The sequence below is a fragment of the Lagopus leucura genome, unplaced genomic scaffold (assembly GCF_019238085.1).
Source record: "Lagopus leucura isolate 7727_CA_CO unplaced genomic scaffold, USGS_WTPT01 Super-Scaffold_100157, whole genome shotgun sequence".
Classification (NCBI taxonomy): domain Eukaryota; kingdom Metazoa; phylum Chordata; class Aves; order Galliformes; family Phasianidae; genus Lagopus; species Lagopus leucura.
The window spans coordinates 9,200,220-9,222,772 of record NW_024962334.1 but is presented as its reverse complement, the minus strand read 5'-3'; the positions used below and the strand labels follow the sequence as shown (position 1 = coordinate 9,222,772).

At 42.2% G+C, this 22,553-nt stretch overlaps 2 protein-coding genes and 1 long non-coding RNA gene across 13 annotated transcripts in view; 1 reads left to right on the top strand and 2 right to left on the bottom strand.

Annotated features, from left to right (window-relative positions):
• Positions 1–307, bottom strand: part of LOC122189574 — a 52,745-nt gene extending 52,438 nt beyond the window's left edge. Inside the window, exon 1 of the long non-coding RNA XR_006181866.1 lies at positions 133–307. This is a non-coding gene — a long non-coding RNA (uncharacterized LOC122189574). The remainder of the gene's footprint in view (positions 1–132) is intronic.
• Positions 106–13,480, top strand: CDV3 (CDV3 homolog). Of its 6 annotated transcripts, none has more exons than XM_042888866.1 (6): positions 106–431; positions 1,778–1,857; positions 2,933–3,069; positions 4,009–4,171; positions 5,060–5,109; positions 5,489–13,480. In XM_042888866.1, exons 1-6 carry the CDS (start codon positions 201–203, stop codon positions 5,503–5,505), a joined length of 678 nt encoding a protein of 225 aa, XP_042744800.1. In that variant the 5' UTR covers positions 106–200; the 3' UTR covers positions 5,506–13,480. The 6 variants fall into 6 exon arrangements, with proteins under 6 accessions (XP_042744800.1, XP_042744801.1, XP_042744802.1 ...); XM_042888867.1 differs by lacking the exon at positions 5,489–13,480 and adding an exon at positions 5,241–5,255; XM_042888868.1 differs by lacking the exon at positions 5,060–5,109.
• Positions 8,536–22,553, bottom strand: part of TOPBP1 (DNA topoisomerase II binding protein 1) — a 27,173-nt gene continuing 13,155 nt past the window's right edge. For 4 of the 6 annotated variants that reach the window (XR_006181863.1, XR_006181860.1, XR_006181862.1 and 1 more), the window contains 10 exons: positions 21,912–22,104; positions 20,476–20,702; positions 19,248–19,411; positions 17,725–17,839; positions 17,079–17,242; positions 16,583–16,723; positions 15,469–15,558; positions 14,932–15,093; positions 13,305–14,717; positions 8,536–9,799 (listed from right to left, as the gene is read on the bottom strand). Coding sequence is in view for 1 of the 6 variants with exons in the window: in XM_042888858.1 (XP_042744792.1) it covers positions 14,574–14,717; positions 14,932–15,093; positions 15,469–15,558; positions 16,583–16,723; positions 17,079–17,242; positions 17,725–17,839; positions 19,248–19,411; positions 20,476–20,702; positions 21,912–22,104 (1,400 nt within the window). In the remaining 5 variants the exon portion in view is untranslated. Of the gene's footprint in view, positions 9,800–12,985; positions 14,718–14,931; positions 15,094–15,468; positions 15,559–16,582; positions 16,724–17,078; positions 17,243–17,724; positions 17,840–19,247; positions 19,412–20,475; positions 20,703–21,911; positions 22,105–22,553 lie in introns of those variants that run through there. The other 2 variants (XR_006181861.1, XM_042888858.1) reach the window with 2 other exon arrangements.

Sequence of the window (22,553 nt, the reverse complement as noted above, 5' to 3'; positions counted from 1 at the left end):
GCCCCCTGGCTCTAGCCGCGCCCCCTCCGCTTCGTGCCGTGTCAAGCGGCGGCCACCGGCGTGGAGTGCGGCAGCCTCCTGCCGCCGCGCAACGGGCGGGCCCGGCCGGCCGCTAAGCGCTTGGGGACGCACCTGTCGGCCCGGCCGCTTCCTGCCTCCTCCTGCCGCCGTTAGGAGCGGCACCCGGCCCCGCCGCCGCCATGGCGGAGACCGAGGAGAGGAGCCTCGACGACTTCTTCGCCAAGCGGGACAAGAAGAAACGGAAGGAGAAGAGCGGCCGCGGCGCCGCCGCGGCTTCCACGGCCTCCAGCGCTTCCAGCGCCGCCTCCAACGCCGCCGGAGCGGCCGCTGCGGCCGGAGGATCCCGCCCGACCGACGGCGGCGGCGGCTCGGGGGCGACCGCCTCGAGCGGCGGCTCCGCCAAAAGCAAGGTGCGGCCCGGGGCGGCGCTGGGGGAAGGGGCACGGCCGCCTCCGGGCGCGGGGCCGCGGCGCCTTCCTGCCGGCAGGGGGAGCGCCGGGGCGGCGCCGTCTCGGCCACGCGGGGTGCGGGCGGCTCTGCCCTGCTGCGGCCACGCGGGAGGCACGGGGCTGCCCCTGCTGGGGGCGCGGAGCCTGGCTGGGGGAGCCGCTGCCGGGAGGGCTTGGGATGTGTGGTGGTGGTGGTGGCGGTGAGAGCGCGAGGTGAGTGCTGGCAGCTGGCGTTTGGGGCCTCGCACTGCGTGTCGCTGACGCTGGGGTGCTCGCGGCTTTCTGGCTGGAGCAAGGGCGACGGAAAACCTTCTTGCTTTTTTCTTGTCGGTGAACGCGGCTCTGGTGGCTTGGGTTGGAAATCAAGTTCCTTAAATGCGAAAGGTGCGTTAATTTGGGAGCTGTGCTGTTTCCATGGAGATGGGGGTATAAGAAGTCTGCAAGCTCGGAGCTGTGGAGTCGCATGTGTGCGGAAGCCTCTGAGTCCTTAACAGGCCGTGCGGTGGCTCCAAGCCGCTTCTGCTGTCGCTTCGGGGCAGGTCGCAGCCTGTGCTGCAGGTCGGTGGTGTGCAGGGCTCCTCAAAGGAGCTGTGTCCTTAGCTGCCCGACTGGAAGGACACCGAGCCGTTGGCATGCATGCTGAAAGCGGTGTAACGCAGGAAGTATGTAACTGCTAATTAGGCAGCGTGTCTCAAACCTGTGACTAAGGAGAACTGCTCATCTGTTCTCGTCTCCTTCAGCCCTACTTTAATAACACCGGGACCTGCTGAAGGACAAAATTGGCTCCACTCAGGTGGATTCCACCTTCCCATGTCCTTCCCAGAGGCTAGAAGCGATTCAGGATATTCCTTGTTCTTTGTATCCTGTGAAATATATGATGGAAAAGTAAATCTAAAGCTTCATGAGCATTCAAGCTGTCATAAAAGCTCAGTAAAAGGGAGAAGTCTTGCCCTGCATTTCACAGCTCTCTATTGCACAGTTCTGTTCCCTACTTGGTGTTGCTTGCCTTTCTTCTAGTTTTTTGCTAAGCTGATGTGGTTATCTTTCACTTGAATGCCTATTTTTGCTGGGGCGTTTTGTGACTGTTGTAGTGAGTTAAAATCAGTTAAAATTAACTCACAGGCACATTATGAGAATGTGCAGTAAGTCGGGAGGAAAGAGTGGGATCTCTTTCCTTGTTGGCAGTGGTGCACAGATTGGTTTGCCACAGAGCTGCGTATTCGCCTTTAGTTTTCTTTGTATTATCTTGGCTATCATCTCTTCACCCTTTGGTAGAAAGATGGTAACAGCTTCTTTCTCTCTTTCAGGAAGAGGATGACTGGAAAGAGTTTGAACAAAAAGAAGAAATTGATTATAGTGGTCTTAGAGTTCAGTCGATGCAAATAAGGTACTACTTTTTTTCCCCTTTCTTCCCCATCAGACTGATCCTTGCGTGTTTCAAAGAACTGTTTTTTCTCCCCAGAGTGTGATTAAAGGGAGCTTTGATATGTTTCAGCTAGGTAGGTCTGATTGCTGTGGGGTAGCTTAGGCTATCTGTCATTTTGATGTTTTGGGCCTCTCTTTTGTTTGAGGCTTAAAGTTTTCTCCAAGTACTTAAAATTCCACTTATGTAAAGATAACAGAAGGGGAATTTCTCTGAGAGTAATGCCAGGTAATTCCTCCTGAATCACTTGCGTGATGTAAGGATATCTGAGTCAGTCTGGAGCAAATTCCTGAATGCTTGCATTTCTGTTTAAAGAGTACAAAAATATAGTTGATAAAACCATGAGTTTGTGATGAGACCCACAGGACTGCACTTGTGAGCTTCATCCAAGATGCTTTGTTTGCTTTTTCATTAGATTCTTCCTGTAGTCTGATCCAAAGTAAGTCTTCTTCAATCTGTTCTGGTTAATAAAAAGGTTTCATCAAGTTGGAAAAAGGATTTTAATGACCACAGTTTTAGGCTGAAAATATCATGTGATCTTTCAAGTACTGATAAGCTTCAGCATTGATCTGCTTCATTATCAATTTTTTCCCCTCTTTGAAGGCAATTAGTCCTAGGCTGTTTACAGGTTTCTGGTCCACAAGCTCTCCATACCATCAGAGTGGCAGAGCAGATAAGCAACGTGTCTGAATGGACAAGTACCAAGTGGGCTGCTCTGCTGATTGAAAAGCGAGTGCTGTGCTTTTCCAGACAAAGGCCAGCATTCTGAATGCTTTTGACACTGGTGTATTTTCAGGCACGTGGAACTTTCTGTCAGGGGATTTTGTAATGACTTAGTTTGCAGACTGAAGGGTGGACTGGACAAGCAGATGGAGGACAAACCCACTGGAGGCTGTTGATTATCCAGCTCAGGAGATGTTTTAGCTGAAAACGAGATACAAAGTACTCAAGGGGGGGGGGGAAGGACGGGAAGGAGGATGTAGTGACTTCTTGATTAGTAGTATTTAGCATGTAATACATTTCATTTTATCTCTTACAGTGAAAAGGAAGATGATGAAAGTGAAAAAAGAGAAGAACCTAGTGACAACTGGGAGGAAACCAGTGGTGTTGTAGACAGATCATCTGGTCCTTGGAACAAGTCAGCTCCTGCACCAGCACCTGTTGTTGAAACAATTGGTAAATGTGACTTGGTTGTTGATTGTACCAGTAAGAATTGAGCTACTGAGAAGGCAGAGTGCAAGGAGTAGTTCCTATTCCTGTGAGGGCTTCTGGGGAACAGAGTTGATAAAGCTGTCAGATAATTACAGCAAACATGGCAGCTGTCTTTTTTTATTTCAGGCTTCAAAGTGGGGAGGATGGACAGCATCTCATTTTTAATTATTTTTAAATTAGTTCCCTCGACTTCATAATTTGCAGAAAATCAGTTGAAGGCATTTCTGTGGGTCAAAAAATATTGCTTTGGTGATAAGTGGGTGGTCAGCCTGTATCTGATGCTTAGTGTTTCACTTCCTGAGTAGGGCTCAGTCATTAATAGCACACTGTAGTTCTTTCAAATCAGACCTAGGGTACATGGAATATGACATTGCAAAATGAATTATTTTACTGGGTGAAGACTTTAAATTGTTTAATTTCAATTCTTAGTATCGGTGGATGTGTTTGTACCTGTAGAAGGGGAAAAAAAATGTGTTTGTAGGCTTTTACCTTTAAATGTAAGCTACTTGAGTGTTCCCTTCAGCATATGGAGAGGTGCTGTAAATGAGATTTGGCAAGTACGTAATTACATGTTTAGATCTCAAGTTTCGAATGCAAGCTGCTAATATATTGCAAACAAACCAACCAAAAAACCCAAATAAAGGTATTCTTAGAGATTGAGACTCTAAACTTTGGGGAGCAAAATGCCAAAGCTGCATTTCAATTCAACTACTGAGTATAGATAAAATTAAAATGCCTCATGTGGAATATTTGCTTCCCAAGTTTTAAAAAATGTAGCGACGTGCTTGTAAGGTTCTTCTTTCTGTGTATGTGTGGTGGTGGGGTTTTGGTAATTTTCTCTTGTTTTTTTTCCATAATGAATGCACACTTACCCTGTTGTCTCCGTGTTGTTCCTATAACTAGTTACAGAACCCCCAGAGCCAGTTCAGACTGGTGGTGTATACAGGCCGCCCGGTGCCAGGGAGGGTGGCAGGCCTCGGAGGGCACAGCAAGGACCACCTGAAATCTATAGTGATACACAGTTTCCATCACTGCAGTCTACTGCCAAGCTTGTAGACAGTCGAAAGTAAGTACACTGCATTCATTCCTTGAGAGAAAGATTTTTACCTGTGTTTTTATGTTGTTACAATGATTAAGCCCAAATCTTTCCACAGAGAAAGAACTGAAAAAAATCAGTCTCTTTGGCAAAGAGATGGGAAAGCTCTTAACTATATTTTCTCTAACTCTAGGAAGAGCTTGCCTTGAGATAACTTGTATAGGATGGTGCCCAGTAAGAGAGCCAAACAAGATTCCCAGCTACTTAATTGACTTGCTGGGGGATTTTTCCAAGTAGAATGTTTTTGCTCTTGACAGCAACTGATTTCATTAGATGCCAGCTGCGATGAGGATCTTTGATATCAGTTGTCAGAAAAACAATTAGAATGTCTTGAGCATGCTTCCTTCTCATCAGAGATGTGAAGGTAACTTAAGTAAAGGAAGATAAATAGCCTGATATTTATTTCATTTGCTTGGTGTTTTGACTTCTCGATGTGATATTGATCAGCACAGCCTTGCTGGAGCTGTTTCCTTCTGGTTTTGGTGTGACTTTGTCTACTTGGCAAATGAGATGTGCATTAGGGCTTGAGTGGTGCAAATTGGGCAAAGGTGGAAATATGTGTATTCCAGAAAGTGAATGGATTTCCGTTTTCAAAACATTATCTTTCATAAACGTACTTGAATTTATTTTAGAGAACGTTAATATTGAAATGTATAGTGTAACCTGAATTGCAGTTGAAGATAAGCTTGATTCTAGCAAACAGGTTTTACAAGATTTGCTTGGGAACGTTTGTTCTGTTAAAACTCTAGACCTTAGTGTTTTCTGTTCATAATATAATGTTTTTGTTGGAATGGGGTGGAAATCAACTAAAAATTTACAAGCTAGTGATACTTACTGATTACATTTATTTTCCCATAGGGATAAAGAAATGGAGAAGAGCTTTGAAGTAGTAAAACACAAAACTAGAGGTAGGGATGAGGTCTCAAAAAACCAGGCACTTAAACTTCAGCTAGACAACCAGTATGCTGTGCTTGGGGATCAGTAGAGCTGCACACACATTACAATTAAGGAATGCTTTTTTGGTAACCCTTCTACTAAGGTAACTAAACTACAGCTAACGGCTATGATGAACATGCCACCTTATTTCTGCTGGATCTGCTGCAGCAAGTGCAGAATACTTTGACATAAGCGATCGGTTCTCCTGCACTGTGGAAGCGTATGTTACAACTTCTCCATTGGATATGGGGCACATTAATGTAAATGATTGAACGAGAGTCATCGGTGTTCTTTAATTGCTCAGAAAGATACCTACAGCCAGTGGTCATTTCAAAATCTTTTTATGTTCAGATACTGAGCCTTCGTAAAGGTTGACTACCTCAGACTTGCTGCACTCATTGTGGACACCATGTGGATCACAACTTCTGGAAGAGAAGGTTACAGCTGTTTTAGTGGCCATCTGAAACTTGAAACCAGCTCTACTGGATTCCTGTCAGAAATCCTGCAGAAGTCAGCCATTTGGTTCCAATTTGCTATAACAAAGATTTAAGTGACCTTAACGAAAAACCTATCCTGTTCCCCTTGCGAGGAATCCTGTCATGTGTAGCCATAGCCTACCAGGGACTTCTGGAGCATACCATACCACCCATGCTACCCAAGTATAACACAGAGCTGTAGTTTGTTTACCTTTTTAGATAGCTGTACTGAAGCAACGGTGAAACAAATTAAAACTCGTTCAGTATCAGATTGGAGGATTGATGGGTTTGAATGGTCTGTTTGTATTAGCCATTTTCACAGTTGTCTAAGCATTTTTTTTCTATTTTCCACCAAAAAAAAATGCCTTCCTTGTTTCTGATATCAAATTACAGTGTATTTAAATGACAGTGAAATATTATAGTGAAATAGGGTTTATTTTGTTTTGTTTTTTATCATGAAGTTTGTTTTTCTCACCCTAAGGCACTAAGGGTTTTGATTTGACACAGAGGTATCCAGACTCCAACTGCAGTCTTTCGAATTTGTCATCTTAAAGAAAATGTGAGGTACATGGCAATAGTAATACCAGATTTGTTGAGAATGGGTATTTGTCTGTTAAAGGGCAGTGGTTACTTAATAACCAAATAACTTGTTGTACAGAGGGATGACTTATGCTTGATAAGCCTTATTTGCTTGACTAGTTTGGTGAAGCCTGCAGGCTTTTTGAGGCAGAAATCCTCAAACTGAAACTCATAAGTGGTATTTAATAAAGTCAGAATGTTGGGTAAGAACAGAAGGCAGTGACTTCTTTAAGTCGTTGTCATTTCTGAATTAATTTAGTGAAGGTAGGCAAAACGGCACTGATACACTAAGAGTGCAGGACATTGCCCATAACTGGTTCAGTCAGCAAAACCTGACGTGTACCAAAAGTGTTCTGCTGTAACTTTTTCTCTTATGCCAGAAGGAAAATGAAGTACGGTAGTGGCATGCTCCAGTGTTGATGTTTCTCAGAGTAAATGCCAAAAAATAATAAAAAAAAAAAGACCCAACATCTCTAAGAGTTGCCAATGGCAAGAGAAACAAGGGAACAAACCAAAACTTGCTTGCTTGCGTGGGAGTACTGTGCATTTGCAGAGGATGATGATAGCGTGGGAATTATGCGTAGTTGGGTTCCTTTTGTCTAACTGCTGACTTGCTTTAAATTACTTCTCTGAGGCCAATGGGAATTTTGCTGTTGACTTTGTGGCAGGGTTTCACCTGGTTCTTCTGCGCACAGACTAAAACTGGCTTTGCTCTTGCAAAGTTAAGTCTTTAAAATTTCTGCTAGAAGCTGCTATTAAAGAGAGGGCTCAAGAGACTCTCTTCAGTCAGAGACCTGGGAAACCACCCGGCTGAAAGACTGATACCAATACCTTGAGCTCTTAGCCATGTATCTTCCTTGAAAATACTTTGTTGCCAGCAAAACTGTTGATGTGTCACTCGAGATTTCTGTGGAATTCATGGTAAATGGGCACGTCACTTGATGTGGTAGAAATGTGAAATCTTAAAACATTTTTCCTGATTCTCTAAAGCGATTGAAGTCGCCAATGCACATGAATCAAGTTCTAATCTACTGTACGAAGGGTAGATGAGACTGTCCATTGTACCATCTTTGAGTTTTTGGGCATGACCTCTGGCAGTTTAAGAAAACCCTGTAACAGCTTAAAATGAAATAAAATGGAAATATACATGGATTCTGGAGTGTAATGAATCTTTACCTTCAGTTGTAGCTTACCCTAGCATAACTCCTGCGATAGCTGAGCAAGCATGTTGCATTTGGATCTTAAATCTTAATGGTCAAACCATGCAGTGGGTAGTCAGCGTTCTGCTCAGGTGGACCATGTCCAGCAGCTTACAGCAGTGCACATCAAGGTGAATCCTAACACAGCAGCTTAGTTGGCCACCTGTCAGAGTGTCTTCTGATTGCCACTGCATAGTGCTGTTTTGAGACTGGATTGAATGTGAATGATGCTTTGTGATTTTCACTTAAGCTGGCTTTGCTAAGCTAAGGAATGAAAAGCCTCGTTTTTCTACTGTTTAGCAGCCTCACAGGAGTCCATCTGCTACTGCGAACTATTTCAGGGCTCTTTTCCTAAGCATATCGTTCCAGATTCCCTCTGGAGGCATAAAAAGGGAAGAAGGAAAAAAAATCGCAGCAGACTTCTGCAGTACAGAATGTTAGGCTCCTTTAGTGTTTCTTGTGTTAAATACCATTGCTAGCAACTATCAAAATACCAATTGTCAGTATCTTCCTTGTAACAGTTAGCTCTTCTGCATTCCTAACGCTTTGAAAGTCAGTACTCTAGAAGCACAGTGTGCTTTTGAGACTGAGGAAACCCCACTTTCTGCTTTGTTGATGCATTCATTGGAGGCATGCAAAAAATGCCAGCCTTCATTCCTTCAGAGTGCTTCTGGAAGGCTTCTGCTCCAAATGAAGGATTGTCAGTTGTGAATGTGAGCTGCTTAATACCAGTTGGTAAAGTGTTGTGTAGTGCTACAGGAACTTCATAACACGTAACATGCTTTAGTTGTGGATTATTAATGTCCATTTTGAATGTTTGATGTTACTTTTTTTTGTTGTTATTTTTTTCTTTAAACCACCTTTGTAACTTATTAAGGCCATAAAATTCGTAGTTTGGTAGGAGAACATGCATATGTGTGTTACTTATTGGGAAAGGAGCAGTTCACATCTGTGGTTCTTGGTGGTGCAGTGCTTAGATTGCTTAGCTTTTGCTACTTAAAACAAAACAAAAAGTTGGATTTCCCAAGTGCCTGTTGCAGGGGTCTGGCATATGTACGTGCTTGAGCTAATGAGAAATGGAGGAGAGGATCAGTTTCGTTGTTGCCCCTGCTTTGCCCCTCACTGGTTCAGTTGTGCTTTATCTTACCCACAGGTAAAGGGAACTGCTGAGAAGTGGCCCTCTCCTGCTGCCTCAGTTCTGTCTTTGCAGTTAGCTGTAGCAGTCACGTCCAAGGTTACTCTTAAGCTTAGGAATAGCTGAATTACTAAAAGCACAAACTGTGTTAGAAATCTGATGTTACAGGGGCTGAGGGTTTTTTTTTTTTTTTTAGTGTTTGATTATCTGTTGATTTTCACCACAACAAGGCAAAGGTTTGTATACAGTTTAGGTCAGGGAGATGATACAAAATCGATAGGACTTCACATCATGGAGTTTGCTTTTGCAATAAATATATTTAACTCTGCTCAAGCAGTGTTAGACTTGCATGTGGTTTTTGGATTCAGAAAGCAAGTGTGTAAAAGGGAGCAGAAAATCGGACGTGTTTGCCAGTACATTATTCAGGAAAAACCAAAAAGTCATTTTAGTCTGGCTATAACATAAGAAGCTGCAAGCTGTAGCAGATGGGAAAAGACAGAAGACAACAGAACTGGTTTGGGTTAAGGTAATTTTCATGTATTATAGCTTGGCTTCTAAAGCACAGATGTAGCTTCACCATGTTCTGTGGGAAGCAGAATAGAAAATAATCTTATAATAAGAAGAGAAGATGGAAATTAAGTATAACACCAGGAGAGACATGAGAAGGAATAGGGAGGCTTTATGCTACGTGGCAGTACTGAATGCACAGCAGGAGGCAGGGAACGGAGCGTGAGCACTTGGGTAGGAAGGACAGTGCTGCAGAGATCAGCACTGCTTTCAGAAGTGATGAATCCCTGTAACTCAGCAGAAGTATTTCAAGTTCAATAGTTCGAGAGAGCGTCCTGTTTCTTTCTGCCCAGAGAGAGGGTGGAGTTCAGCCTTGGTATGAGGCTGTGTGTAATCGCTTACCTAGAAAGGGAACCAGGAAAGGACAAATTCCAAGATAGTACAGTGGTCTTATTAGGAAGCAAGCTTTCATATAAGTATTAAAAATGCACCACAGTATTAATAAATCACCAGAAAAAGTGCATCTCAAAAGCAGGAATGGAAATGTGTCATCATCATCATACAACCTTATGCAGTGGAAAGAAGCAAATGTTCTGAAGCCAGCGTGCAGGGCCAAGAGAGTGGGGTTTGGCCTTAGTTTCCCTCTGAGTTGCTGTGTTAACTTGGAGTAACTTGGTTTCACTTTGCCTCAGCTTCCCCAGCTGTGCAAAAAATACCTCACAAGGGTGCTGTGAGGCCGGAGGTGTTCTTAGAGGAAGTTCTGGTGCTGCGGAAGGACAGAAAATCGTTATAAAACATCCTTACGTTAGCTTTCATGATAGTATTTCATGCTACTCTGGAGAGAACTTATTTTTACAGAACGTAACCCATGCTCTAGTCAAGTATTACATAATTAGATGGTTATTTTAATAAGCATGGTCATAGTGCTCAGCCTGAACCTTGCCCTAACAGGCATTTCCTCTCTGGTTAACTGTGAAACCCAAATGGTGTCTTAATATAAGGCTTTCAGTTTTTACATGGAATACATCAAAATCAGTATTGCTGTATTTTGTAAACCCCGTGGCTGAAATAAAGTTCTGCTCAGAGCCGTCTCTTGTCATGTGGCTGTTCTAAGGCTTGCTCAAATTGCTAGAAACTAGAGCTGTTCACTCATGAAGGCACGTAGCTGTGTCAGGATGCAGGGTGACATGGTTCAGAACTGGGAGTAAGCAGAGGAAGAGCTAGGGAGAGGAATACAGATGCAGACGAGACGCTTGCTCTATTTACTATTTCTGCTGTTCTAGCAGTTAAGTGCAGTGGGAGGAGCATGAAGAAATAGTTGTTATGAATATGCCTTTGCCTGCTGGTGATTTCGAGGTTCATTGCTCAGCTTTTACAGCAGGGCTCCAAATAGCAGTAGAGAACACAATGGTGGCATGCGTGCTGACAAATCAGACCTCTGGTGGGACTGGACAGAGAGATGAGGCCTAGCAGCTATTTCTCTTACTGATGTTTTATCGTTATGGCAGCTCTAAGACAGTTGCTAATGTGTATCAGCAGTGAGGATTCTGTGTCAGAAGTGATTACTATTAGATTTCAACAGACTACTGCATTTCCTTTGGGGGGAATGTTCTACTAGGTGAATGATGAATGTTAAAGCAAAACATAGGAGGATTTTTTTATGTACTTAGGGTGATGAGTGGCATTTTTCATGCAGCAGTGAGGTCAACAGACTGGTAACAGGCTTAAAGTGGCCTTGAGGAATGTTCTGTTATATGGTAGGTAGGAGAATTCTAAGACGTTCATCATCTATTCTTTCCCTTTACAAATAAGCTGCCTTGTTCTTACTGCCTCTCCCAGCTGAAATTTACGCTGTAATATTTTTCCATACTGTTCTGTTCGCTTTCTTGACTGCACAGTGAGTAGATGTCTTCATTGAGCTGCCATGGTGATGCCTAGATCGTCCCCTTGAAAGATCACAACTAATTCAGAACCCACCAGAGCATGTATGAGTGGTTTAAAGCCTTTCCACTACTCACTGCCTTTTGTTTTTTCTGTTGACCTTTACTTTCTGCTCTTTGCCAGGTTTACAAGTTAGCTTATCCTGGCAATCACCACTTTCCCTAATGCTGGCAAACCTGTTAATTTTCTATAGGCATTGGATTTCGCCATCGTATATACAGAAGTCTTCGGTGTCATGTATGTAATTCACTATTCTTATCAGTGACAAGCATGACTTGCTCCTGTCTTTTACTCAATTTGACCTTTTCTTGTCTACCTTCTATAAAGACATTTTCCTTCTAGCTCAGTTGTTACAGCACTGAAGTCATCAAGCTGTAACTGTCTGCTTTCTTTCAAATATTGTGATTGCAGAGGAGCATTAGTTAAAATGTTGCATTTTCTTTTAATTTAAACAAACCATTTGTTCTGTATCTTTCAGAATATGTACAATAACAAAATGATTCGAACCATAAATACGGCTGATAAATGAGAGCAAAGACATTGCTAAGCAGGTAAAATGTATGTTAATCTGATCTCCAGGAGCATAAATTTATGGGTTTCAGTAGAGTTGCTCCATATTCCTGTCACTTGTGCTGTTTCATTAAAACTTGATTTGAGATCTCCCAGCAGCCAGAACCCAGCACAAGAGAACAAAGCCCATGGCAAACTTAAATTTCTGTGTTACTCTTTCCTTTGTTCATGGCAGAGATGAAGCAAGCATATTCATTCCTTGCTTTGACCAGCGAGTGCTCAGGCATGCTTGCTGTAATGCAACCAGTGCAGTACTTAACTGGACACTGAAATTAGATGTTTGACATGAAGGTAGTGCAGCAACACAGGGGCAGGCTTAGTCGTTGTGGCTTGTTTCATCTCTTTATGTTCTCATCTTGTAGGTTAAAGGTCATACAACTATAAGTAATGCTCAGCCTTTAAGTACTAATTGCATTTACCAGGAATGTGACAGTTAGTTAGGAATAGAGTGGAGGTGGTATGATGGAAGAAGACTCAGACTGTTTGGATGTATGCTTGCCTCTTAGGAGCTGTACTCTCTCAGCATTGGAATATTATATTATATATTATATAATTATATATATTATATTATTTGTCATACAAAACAGCTGCTTTCTGCTATTAACAATAATCTGTGGTTGACAGGATGATACCTTATTTAGGTGTTCTACCTATAGTGCTTACAGTAGTGGCTGCTGGGGACTGTATCAAGTCTGTAGGGTGGAGGTGAAGTTTTTCTCCCATCCCAGTTTGAAAGCAGAGGTGGAGCAGCTATGCTGCTGCCACTGTGTGGATCCCCACGTTGGCCCTATGCCTCTTGTGTTACTTAACCACTCTGTACCCCTCAGGGCTGATGAGCTCTTGCTGGTTGCACTGCATCTTTAGTCTGGGAATTTAGGTAGAAGGCAAACTGGCTTTGTAAGTTGGCATGGCTTTTTTTTAGAGATTTGCTTTCCTGCAGCTCAAACCACAGCACCACTCTTTCCTCACTATGATATCCCCTTCTTTTGTTGAGCTGTATTATTATCCTACCAAGGACCTTGAGCCAGGTACCTCACTGAGCATTTACTGAGAGAGCAGTTCCATAAGCAAGAATCCATGAGTCAGGATCATGCTGTACATCACCAGTCTAGGCTCTAGCACCACGTACACAGCTCAACTGCTGCTGCAAAATGTTTAGTAAATAAATACAATATTCTTGAGTGCTGAAGAATTGATGTCTAGATCCTCAAAGGCTCCATGACAGCTCATTCCAACATAATGCAGCAAAATGAAAGGAGTAGCACTGGTTGCAGTAAAACAGATGAGCTATAAGAAGGAATGAAGTTGTGTGACTGGTAACTTTTTAGTTCAAGCGTAACTGCCTCGCCTGGGCAGTAGGAGCATGGTCCAGCCTACAGGGGGTGTTTGGTTTGGTTCAATAACAAGACGACACAGCAAAGAACGGCAAAGAGGTCATCTCTATAAATGAAAATATGAAACGGAATTTACTTTCAGCAATGTACAGGAATGCCTCAGCACTAGAGCCAACCTGAAGTAACAAAGATAAAGCCCTTTGAGTTCTTACAGCAGTACAAAAGAAAGGAGGATACCGTCTGGCTGGAAAAAGGGATGGCCAGGAGCCCATCCAGCACAGCGAACAGAAGGTGATCACTATGCGGCCCTTCACAGTTAACACAGGAACCTACTGGTGCCTGTATATTTATATGTCCTTATAGTAATAATTTAAGTTCAAAACCTAAGCTATGTATATATATATTTTTGGCAGTAGTTTTTTTTACCTTGGTTTCCCTCTCATGGTTTCTGCATATGCCAACTTCTGACTGTGCAGTTCACACCTCTGTTCTACTTTTGTCCCATGTTAGAGTAATGGTATCAAACTCTGTAAAGCACTTTTGTGATGTTTCCTGTAAAGAAAGCTGAAGAAAATAAATTTATCTTAACAGCAGCAACTGAATTATACCTCCAGGTTTGTCTGTTTGTGTTCATCTGTCCAGTGACTCCAAGCAATGACAGCAGGCACTTGTGATCTGACAGCAGCACGCTGTCACTGTGGTGTTCAAGACCTGGGACAGAAGTTTTCTTGCCATCCTCTTTGCTTCACTTGTGCCCTGCCTATGTGACAGCCCAGGCTCTTGCATTGCAAGTGTCCACTTGGGCACTGTCTGCAGCTGTACAAATCTTCAGAAGAGTGCTGAAGAAATACCTGGAGAGCTGCTCACACTCAGAAGCCCACTGTACCAAGTCTGCCCTTCTGTCCAGCCCCTTGTGTCACAGTACTCACAGGACTTGTGTGGCTCCTGGACATCTCTGAAGCTTACCTGTGAAATGCCAATAGTAGCACTACCCTTCCATAGCAGCATTTTCTGAGAGCAAAGGAGAAAAAATAAACAACAACAACAAAAATACCCTACAGCCCCTTGTTCTTGTCTCCTACTTCCCATTACCTATATAAAATCCCAAAGCAACATCACCAGTGCAATGCAAAGTTAATTCCAAACTGATATTTAAGGCATTAGTAAACAGCGTTATCTTCAGTATGTGACCCCAAAGCAAGACAGAGATGCAGTGGTACAACTGGCATTCACTAACACATTTGTTAATATTTGGAATGGCAAAAACTTAAAGTTTTTTATGGAATAATTTACTACTAAAATGTATAATCTTTTTTTGGGTTTTGTTTTTTTAAATCTAGTTTCTCTTTTGGTATTTTCTCTTGGGGCAAAACCAAGAGGAAATACTCAACATATAAGTCCACTACTGGAATGACCATCCATGGCAATGGCATTCTCATCAAGTGGTGTTTTCCCTACCAAAACAAACATAAAGTGTGCTGAGCATCTCAAAGTATTTATTTATTATACAGTGCTGTCCCTAAACCAAATCGTTAACAGCATCGGTAACCAAAAAGATCTTCCCTATTACTGTAAACCTATTTTAATCTCAGGACAAATGAGAAGTGAGATTCAAAGCTTTTAATTTTTGTGGTGAGGTTGAAAAAATATAAATACGAATATATAAAATGTACAACTTAAAAGCACAGAGCTTTCTCAGTGCATTCTGGATCGCTTGACTCTGCTCATTTCTCCCGGTGCTTTTCTTTTCTGGGATAATCCAGTCCCAAGTTCTTTGCTGTTCTGGAAGCAAGGCTCAGCTTCCGGCAGGCAGTAAGACTCCATTGGGGGAGGTGGATCCTTCAATAGAGGAAAGGGAAAAAAAGCTGCTTAGCTCAAGGAGGATCTTCTGAGAACAAAGAAATTGCTCAGTTGTTTTCTAAGGTGTAAAATTAATAAAATGAGCTTTGCGCACACACATCTAGAATATTTTGCAAGCTCCTTGCTCTGGCAGAGGCTCCTAGTGACCTCCTGGAGGTGAGGGCCTGCCCTGTCCTGCCTGCACAACACACACCTGGATGAGGAAGTCTGCAATGTACTCTGGCTTCAAGCAGTTCACTCCCTGGGCTGCCGCCTCTGCTACGTTCACCCTGGTGTCATCTGGCTTCAGCTTACTGAAGTCAGCAAAGAGATGAGTCGCTTCTTTGAAGAAAGACACAGAATGACCAGAGAACACCTACAGATTAAAACACGAGAGACAAAAGCTATTAATTTTTTTGTTCCTTCCCCTATGGGAGATAAATGCAGCTCATGACCTATAAACACGCACTCAACCATCAAACCAACACAAAACAAAATACTATTTTCTGTGCATTCTGCACCATCTTTACCTTTCAAAGCCAATCCTCTCATCAGAGCAGGGCCCACAAATTCTGTGCTCAGCAGTCTGAGCAATTTTGGCTAGGCCCTACTACTAGCATAGACAATAACCTGCACAGAGTTTAAGAAATTATACCAATACCTTAAAAAGTAACAATGAACACTCAACAAAACAATAGAAGATAAAAAAAACCAGTAATGTGTACTTTCTTTTTCCCAGAAAGCTACATACTTTTGCTCCTCCTGACTGAAGAAGGCGTCGGAATCCTGCTTCCTTGGTGTGGTCAACATTCAGGATCACTTTCCAGCCACTGAACGCTCCCTAGATAAAAGACTCCATTTAGCCATAATGAAGTTCACAGATCCCTCACTTGCCTCTTTCAGGTGTACCTATCAGACAAACATTTGCTATCATCTGTTTTTCTAAATTGTAAAAGGCAGAAAAAAAGCACAGTGTAAAACTATCAGGCAAACACCACGCACTCCACCAGCTTTCCACCACGCCATTCCACCTGCACGGAAGGCAGGCGAACCATTCTATTCAAAACACTTGCAACACCAACAAGAAACAAACATCTTAAGAAAACCTGTGTACTCAATTACATACTCAGCTACAAAGCTGAGTAAGAGCACTTAGAGCACAATATATTTCCAAATAGGCAAGAGACATACTTTCTCTCACTAACACTCATTTAAAGGAGGTTATAAAATACACGTGAGTTACACTGATGCAGTTGACACACTGGCAGTATTTCCACCTTTCAGTGAATACTTTCATGTCTGGTTGGAGAGAGCAGCTACAAGGACTTGGTGAGCTCCTGTTTCACCTTCAGAAATGTCACAGAAAAACTGCAGAACTTGCACTATGAGACATCAGAGAAGGTGCTTTGGGAGAGGTGTCAACTGCTGCCTTGTTTGAAGTACAGTATTTCACCCATTGCTAGATATGGGAAAATGCTTTCCAGTGAGCTGTATTCACCTGTATGGCACAGCAGGGATTTCTAAGAGTTACTGCCAGCACCATCCATGATTTTCTGGTAAAACCAAGGGATAATCCCAGCTAGAGCACAAACAAAGGCATCTGAATGGCTGAATTATGCTTACATACATCAGTAACCACCTGTCTAGCTCTGCAAACAGCATGACTAGTGGGTGGTTCAGGAATAGATTAAGATGTAATAGATCAGCACTAAAAGGTTACTCAACTAACTAGAAGATATCCAGCTAAGACATTTTGTTCTTAGTAAAACAGATTCATTTTTCCTGCCAGAGAAACTTCTGGGTTTCTCAGTGACAGTCTTGGCCATCCACACTGTACACCCTACATCCAACACACATCTCAATACCTCAGTAATTCCAGTTTCTTGCCTTCCTTTGTGAATTTTTTTCCTCCACCTCATGGCTGCAAGCGCTAGCTTCTTCTGGTTTACATTGATCCCAGGCAAAACATTAAGTATGGAATCACTTCCCCACTCATAATCTTCTTCCTAGAATAATCAGAGGCATGAATTACAAAGAAGTCTTGTCAACTTTACTAGCAGAAAGTAATAAAAAAAACAACAAACCAAACATCCAGAACAAATCACAACTCAGTGTAGTTCTGTGCATCAATTTTATCTGAGCAAAGCAGCTCCTGATAGAATTAGAGATATGTCTCTTAAATGCACGTAATTACCATGGCCATGCATAAAAACTTCCCACAGGTTTGGTCAGCAACCTGTTTTCAGAGACGAGCTTGCCAAAAGTTTCTGAGGTACTGGAGCCTCTAAAAATCCCAGTGTTCAGCCACACGAGACATTAAAAAGTGCAACATTCTAGTTTCTCAGTAACGAGGTTACATGCCTGAACAAAGCAGCCAGCTCCTCTGCATGCCTCCAGGTAGGAACGATGAAGCACCCATTTTCCAGCTGCCATCGAGGCCAGGAATTTCTCATTTCGAAGAGGATGTCCCACAACGATGTGTGTGCAACTTGGATCAAAGCACTGTTTCTCAAGTACTATTCCGCCTTGGAGTTGAGGATTTAATACGATTCAAGTTATTTAGAGTTCAGGCTGTACCACAAAAAGATCACTCAAAGTGAGAATTATTTGAATTTTTTTAAAAATCTCAGATTTACACTGAAAATATTACGATTGAAGTGATGAGGGAGAAGCTGGCAAGGAAAGAGGAACTCTGGGAAAAGAAAAAGTGGTGGTGTAACAGAGACAGGAATGGGAGACACCAGAAGACGGCAGATTCTAGATACTCCCAACAGTAAAGAATGGGGCTGTTGTGGAGACAGCTGAAAGAAACTGCCAGAATACAAAACCATTGCTGTTTTATGGCAAAGCTGATCACTCACATAATAATAACATATTCAAGGAATTGCTCACAAGCACAGAAAACCATAAATTTGAGAACTCTGATCTGATGTGTCGTTAACAGAAGCCCTTTCTTTTCCCAGCTTACAACACACACTATTGCATGCATTTCACAAATAGCTGGTACCTAATTCCTCAATCAGATGGCAATAGTCAAATCTTTCTTGAGGATTAAGAGAAGACAGCTGAAATTTACGGCATTTTTCTGGTTCTTCATCTACCTTCTCATCTTCTGTAACAGCCTGAAAATATAGCAACAGATTTTGGAAATATTACAGAAAGATTAGTTTGACAGTTGACTGTTTCCCTGCAAGCAATTCTGGGTTATTTTTATGTTAAGTTTTCTTTTAGCATGGAAAAGAAGAACCAAATCTGTCAATCACTTGACAAAAGCTGGATCTTATCAAATCAGCATTAAGCACCTGCTTAACATCCTCTTGGTTCCCCTTTTTTTAGGGCAGAACTGAATAAATCTGTCATAAAAACTAATCCATATTCTCTGAATGGCAAGCTGACAACATGAAGCAACCATCATCCATCTATCACACTGCCTCATCCATTCAGGCTTTCTTTAACTCCCAAGGCTCCCTAAATACTTCCACCACAGTTTACTCACTAACGTGGCACTTCAGCCCTCTGAAGACACATGGTTGCTGCTGGAAGTTGATATACAAATGATACACTGAAGGCAAAAGCCTACTTTTCCTACTTACTTTCAAGTTCACTACACAACATTAAATTTCTGAACCAGGTTTATGTCCAGAACAAAGATAGGCAGTTGGCATTTAAGCCTAAATTCCAGATACCATCTGCAAAATACAGGCCTAATGTTTTTCCATCATCCAAACATGGCTAGAGTTCCCCCTCCTGCTTATAAGCACCCATAAAGCAGCAAAAGGCTGCAATGAGGTCTCCCTGGAACCTTCTCTTCTCCAGGCTAAACAAGCCCAGCTCCTTCAGCCTATCTTCATAAAAGAGGTGCTTCAGACCTCTAATCATCTTCACGTCCTCTTTAGGACCTGCTCTGTCACTTCCATGTTTTTTTTTGTGCTAGGGGCCCCAGGCCTACACAAGGTACTCCAGATGGGGCCTCAGAAAGGCAGAGGAGAACAATCACGTCCCTCATCCTGCTGGCCATCAGGATACAGATGGCATCCCAGGCTGCAAGCACGCTGCTAGCTCATGTCCAGCTTTTCATTCACCAGGACCCCCAACTTCCTCTCCACAGGGCTCCTCTCAGTGCACTTCACATGGATGCTGTTGCCACTGCTGAAATGCACCACCCACCAACTCATTGTGCTCACATCCACTGTTTGGTCTCCATAAGCATTCAGCAAGCATTGATGGATGTCAATGGGTGCCATTTTTTCCACACCAAAGAATTCAATGCCACACTTCTGCTTCAGAGGCACTTGCATGTCAGACACCATTGTGTCAGACTGCATCCCTACTGCCATCTGTCACATGGCAACAACATGTAATGGAATACTGTTGGGAACATTTAACCTCTACTGCCATACCATCAACATCTGCCTCTGATGTTATGGGCAAACATAATAACACAGGAGGCATTACTTTCAGAGCAGCCCTTAAAGTACAGCTACACTTTTAGAACACATACAATCATGAGCATTTCTTCAAATGTCAAACCTTTTCTTGGGGCTGTGGTGCCACAGGAGGGTTAGCCAGTGGGAATGCAATGCTGGGAGCCTGCGGGGTGGGGATCAAGTGATCTTTAACGGGTGTTTCAGGATCTCTACATACAGGATTCTTCAGATCTTCAATCGTATCTCCATCTCCAGCCTCAGGAACAGCTGAGGAAGTAAAACACAGTTACAGGACCTGTCCTTGGCTGAATATAATTATGGACAAAGTACAAAAGTAGTTATCCTAAAAGGGTGCTACAAAATGCACAGCTAACATGTCAATATTGCCCTTCTTAAAAGGTGCTTATACCACAGACCACCAACTGAACCTTACAGACTACGTCCCTGGATGCCTTGTTTTGAAAAGCAGAAAAACCTCAAATGGCCTAACTTCTTATGCTAAACGTACTTACTCATTTAAACAAAAATAAACAAACAAAAAAAAACAACCCTGAATTTAGCTAATTCTCTTCAACCTCCTCTAGGACAGCAGTTTTCAGTGGAAATTCTTCAGAAGAAGAATCTCTACACAATAGATTTGTTGGGGAGTGGGAAGAGGTGGCAATGGGCAGAGAAGTAAATGATTCTGCTAATCTGTCTGGACAGGAAGAAAGCCAAAATGGATGAAAAACCTTAAACATGTTGCTTTAGTCCTGCTTAGTCCCACCAGAAGATTGAGACTTCAGAAATAACAGGAAAGATAAACACAGTATCTTGACTAAATCATAACTGAACCAAATTCATAAGTAGCTCTGAGATACTGTTACTGTTTTTGGCACTCACAATTATCTTCTTTCTGTTCCTTCAGTCTTCACCTACTAATATTTAAAACATTCTGCTGCTAGTATTCCTATTTGAATTCCACTGCATCTACCCTGACTTGCTAGCTGGAAGCCAGCTGAGGATCCAAATAAAACTGTGGAGGATATTTTCTACAGTTGATACAGATTATTTTCAGAAAAGCGCTGCCACTGCCGTGGTGTTTAACCACAGATGGCAAATAATTAGGAAAGCTCTTTTTTTTTTTTTTAAGAAACAGCAACACATATAGAGTAGAGCTCAAAGATGAAAAAAGTATAGTTTTACATTCAAGAAATGCCAATGATGTTCACTCTCTAAGTATCTGGTATTTTTGAAGTAAAATTTAAGCATTACCATATTTTAAAATCTCCAAAGATCAACCCAATGCTGTAGCAAAGAAAAATGGTATTTTATTTCTGATTTCATTTTACCTATACCAGCAATCTCTGCGTCAGCTATGGACCCTTTGAAGGTAGACTCATCCACGTTCCTATTAACGTTACTCTGAGCTTGCTCTGCGTACTGGGAAGGACTGTTAGGCCACTGAAAGTTGCTGACAAGTCTCGCTCTCTCCTCCCTTGCTGTAGGATCATCCCAGATGATCTGCTCACTCTGGGATGGCTCCGTGTTGATATCTGTGAGAGCCTGACGAGATTGCCTGAGGGAAAAAGCACAGATACCTTAAATATTCCTTTGTTTTTACAGAAGACTACCATGCTAGGAGGTAACGTTCTAACAATCACATCAACTGTAACATCCAAGCGACATTATTAGAAAGCATGCCCAGAAACGTGGAAGCCTCCAGTATGAAAGCAACTTTGGCAATCTGTCTTTGTAGATTTAAGGGTCAGTGTGGCTGAAAAAAGGCAACCAAAATGTAAGCAGGAGATATTTTCACCATGTGTCACACTGATAAATTATTCCATAATCAGTGCAACTCTACCCTTTACTGAATCTTTTAATTTGCAAATAAACTCCCAACTAAAGGAATGATTTTGCAAGATTTCAATTACATTCTCACTGGAGCTCAGCACCCTTGGAGCTAAAATCCTATTCACTGTGATTACACAGAGAGAAACGAAAAGAGGATAAATATTCACAAAATGCTTTATAAGAACAATTACAATTTGTTGTATGGGAACTGCTGAGTCACGGCCTGAACCTCTGATTAATCACCTGAGGCAAGCCATGAGTCAGCCAGAGGAGCACAGGTGAAGGCAATTCAGCTGTGCTGCCAGAAGGGGTGGAGCCAGGCTGCACCCCTCCTAGACCTATTTAAGAGCTGGCTTCCAGTAGGGAAGGATCTCTTCTGGAGATCACCTCTCTTGGTGTTTTGTGGTGAACCCAGCCAAAGGGTAAGCTCTTCCACTTATTCTCTTTTTGTTATCATTGTCTACTTTGCCTAACTCTCTTGATTATATTGTGATTATAACATCTTGATATCTATTGATTATACAATTATATTGTGATTATAATGTCTTGATATCTATTGATTATACAAAGAACAACTACTATTTGTAGATGACTGAGGTACTGAAATATTGCAGCACTGTTTTCCTCAAATATCTCTAACAATATAACTAACCTGAAGACAAATTAGTTGGTTTGCACAATTCACTTCAATATTAAAAAGCAATTATATTCTACTACTTTTTTGAAAAGCAAATATACTCATTTATATGTAATCTTAGGATTAAGATAATGTTCTGATTTTATCTAGCAGGTCTTGTTAAAGATTCTAAATTACAAGAAAATGAAGTATATCAGAACAGAAAGACAATACAACTGAAAACCCTGGAGATCTGTTCATGTTTCAGTGACTGAGTAGAGAGGACAAGATAAGATACACTGAAATGAGAATCAATACCTTAGAGCTTCCAAGGCCCTGCTGCGGCCGTTTCGCACAGACCGTGCGCTATCAGGAGTGGCTGGAGAACTGTCAAAACTGTTCCTTGAAAGGGATCCTCTTTGTCCTTGTGGTTTCACTATTGATGTGGCAGACATGATCTCCTGCAGCTGCCTCTGGAAGCTCTCCCTCATTTCCAGTGCCTGGGTTAAAACTTCAAGAGAATAAACAAAGCCCACAGGATCAAGATTACTACAGTAAGGGGAAAGTACAGCCATACAAGTCAATTTCCTCCCCTGTATCAGGGAGGAAGGTTATACAATCAAGGAAGGAAAGACTATCCAGGAAAACAATGTATCACTGAAGTCACCCCTTTCTTGTCACAAGCAGGAATTCACATGTGGATCACTTCTGAAATTGTCTTGTGATCTGCCTTATATTCCACAACTCTCCTGTAACACTTTTCTTCACATAACACAAAAATGTATACAAGACTGATTTTCTGTGCTAAGAATCAAACTTTGATTTTTTTTTTTTAAAGAAATAGCAACTAAGTAATTTGTAATGGATTACCCTATTTTTTATGGGCTGGCAAGATCTTTATACTAGAGAGCAAAACCCTCCCTCATATGGACCAACAATGGCTAGCTGTATTTGACTGGT

Coding starts and splice junctions, on each gene's coding strand:
- CDV3 (XM_042888865.1), top strand. CDS start 201: ATGGCGGAGACCGAGGAGAGGAGCCTCGACGACTTCTTCGCCAAGCGG. Junction 432..1,777: donor GCGGCTCCGCCAAAAGCAAG/GTGCGGCCCGGG, acceptor TCTCTCTTTCAG/GAAGAGGATGACTGGAAAGA. Junction 3,070..4,008: donor ACCTGTTGTTGAAACAATTG/GTAAATGTGACT, acceptor TCCTATAACTAG/TTACAGAACCCCCAGAGCCA.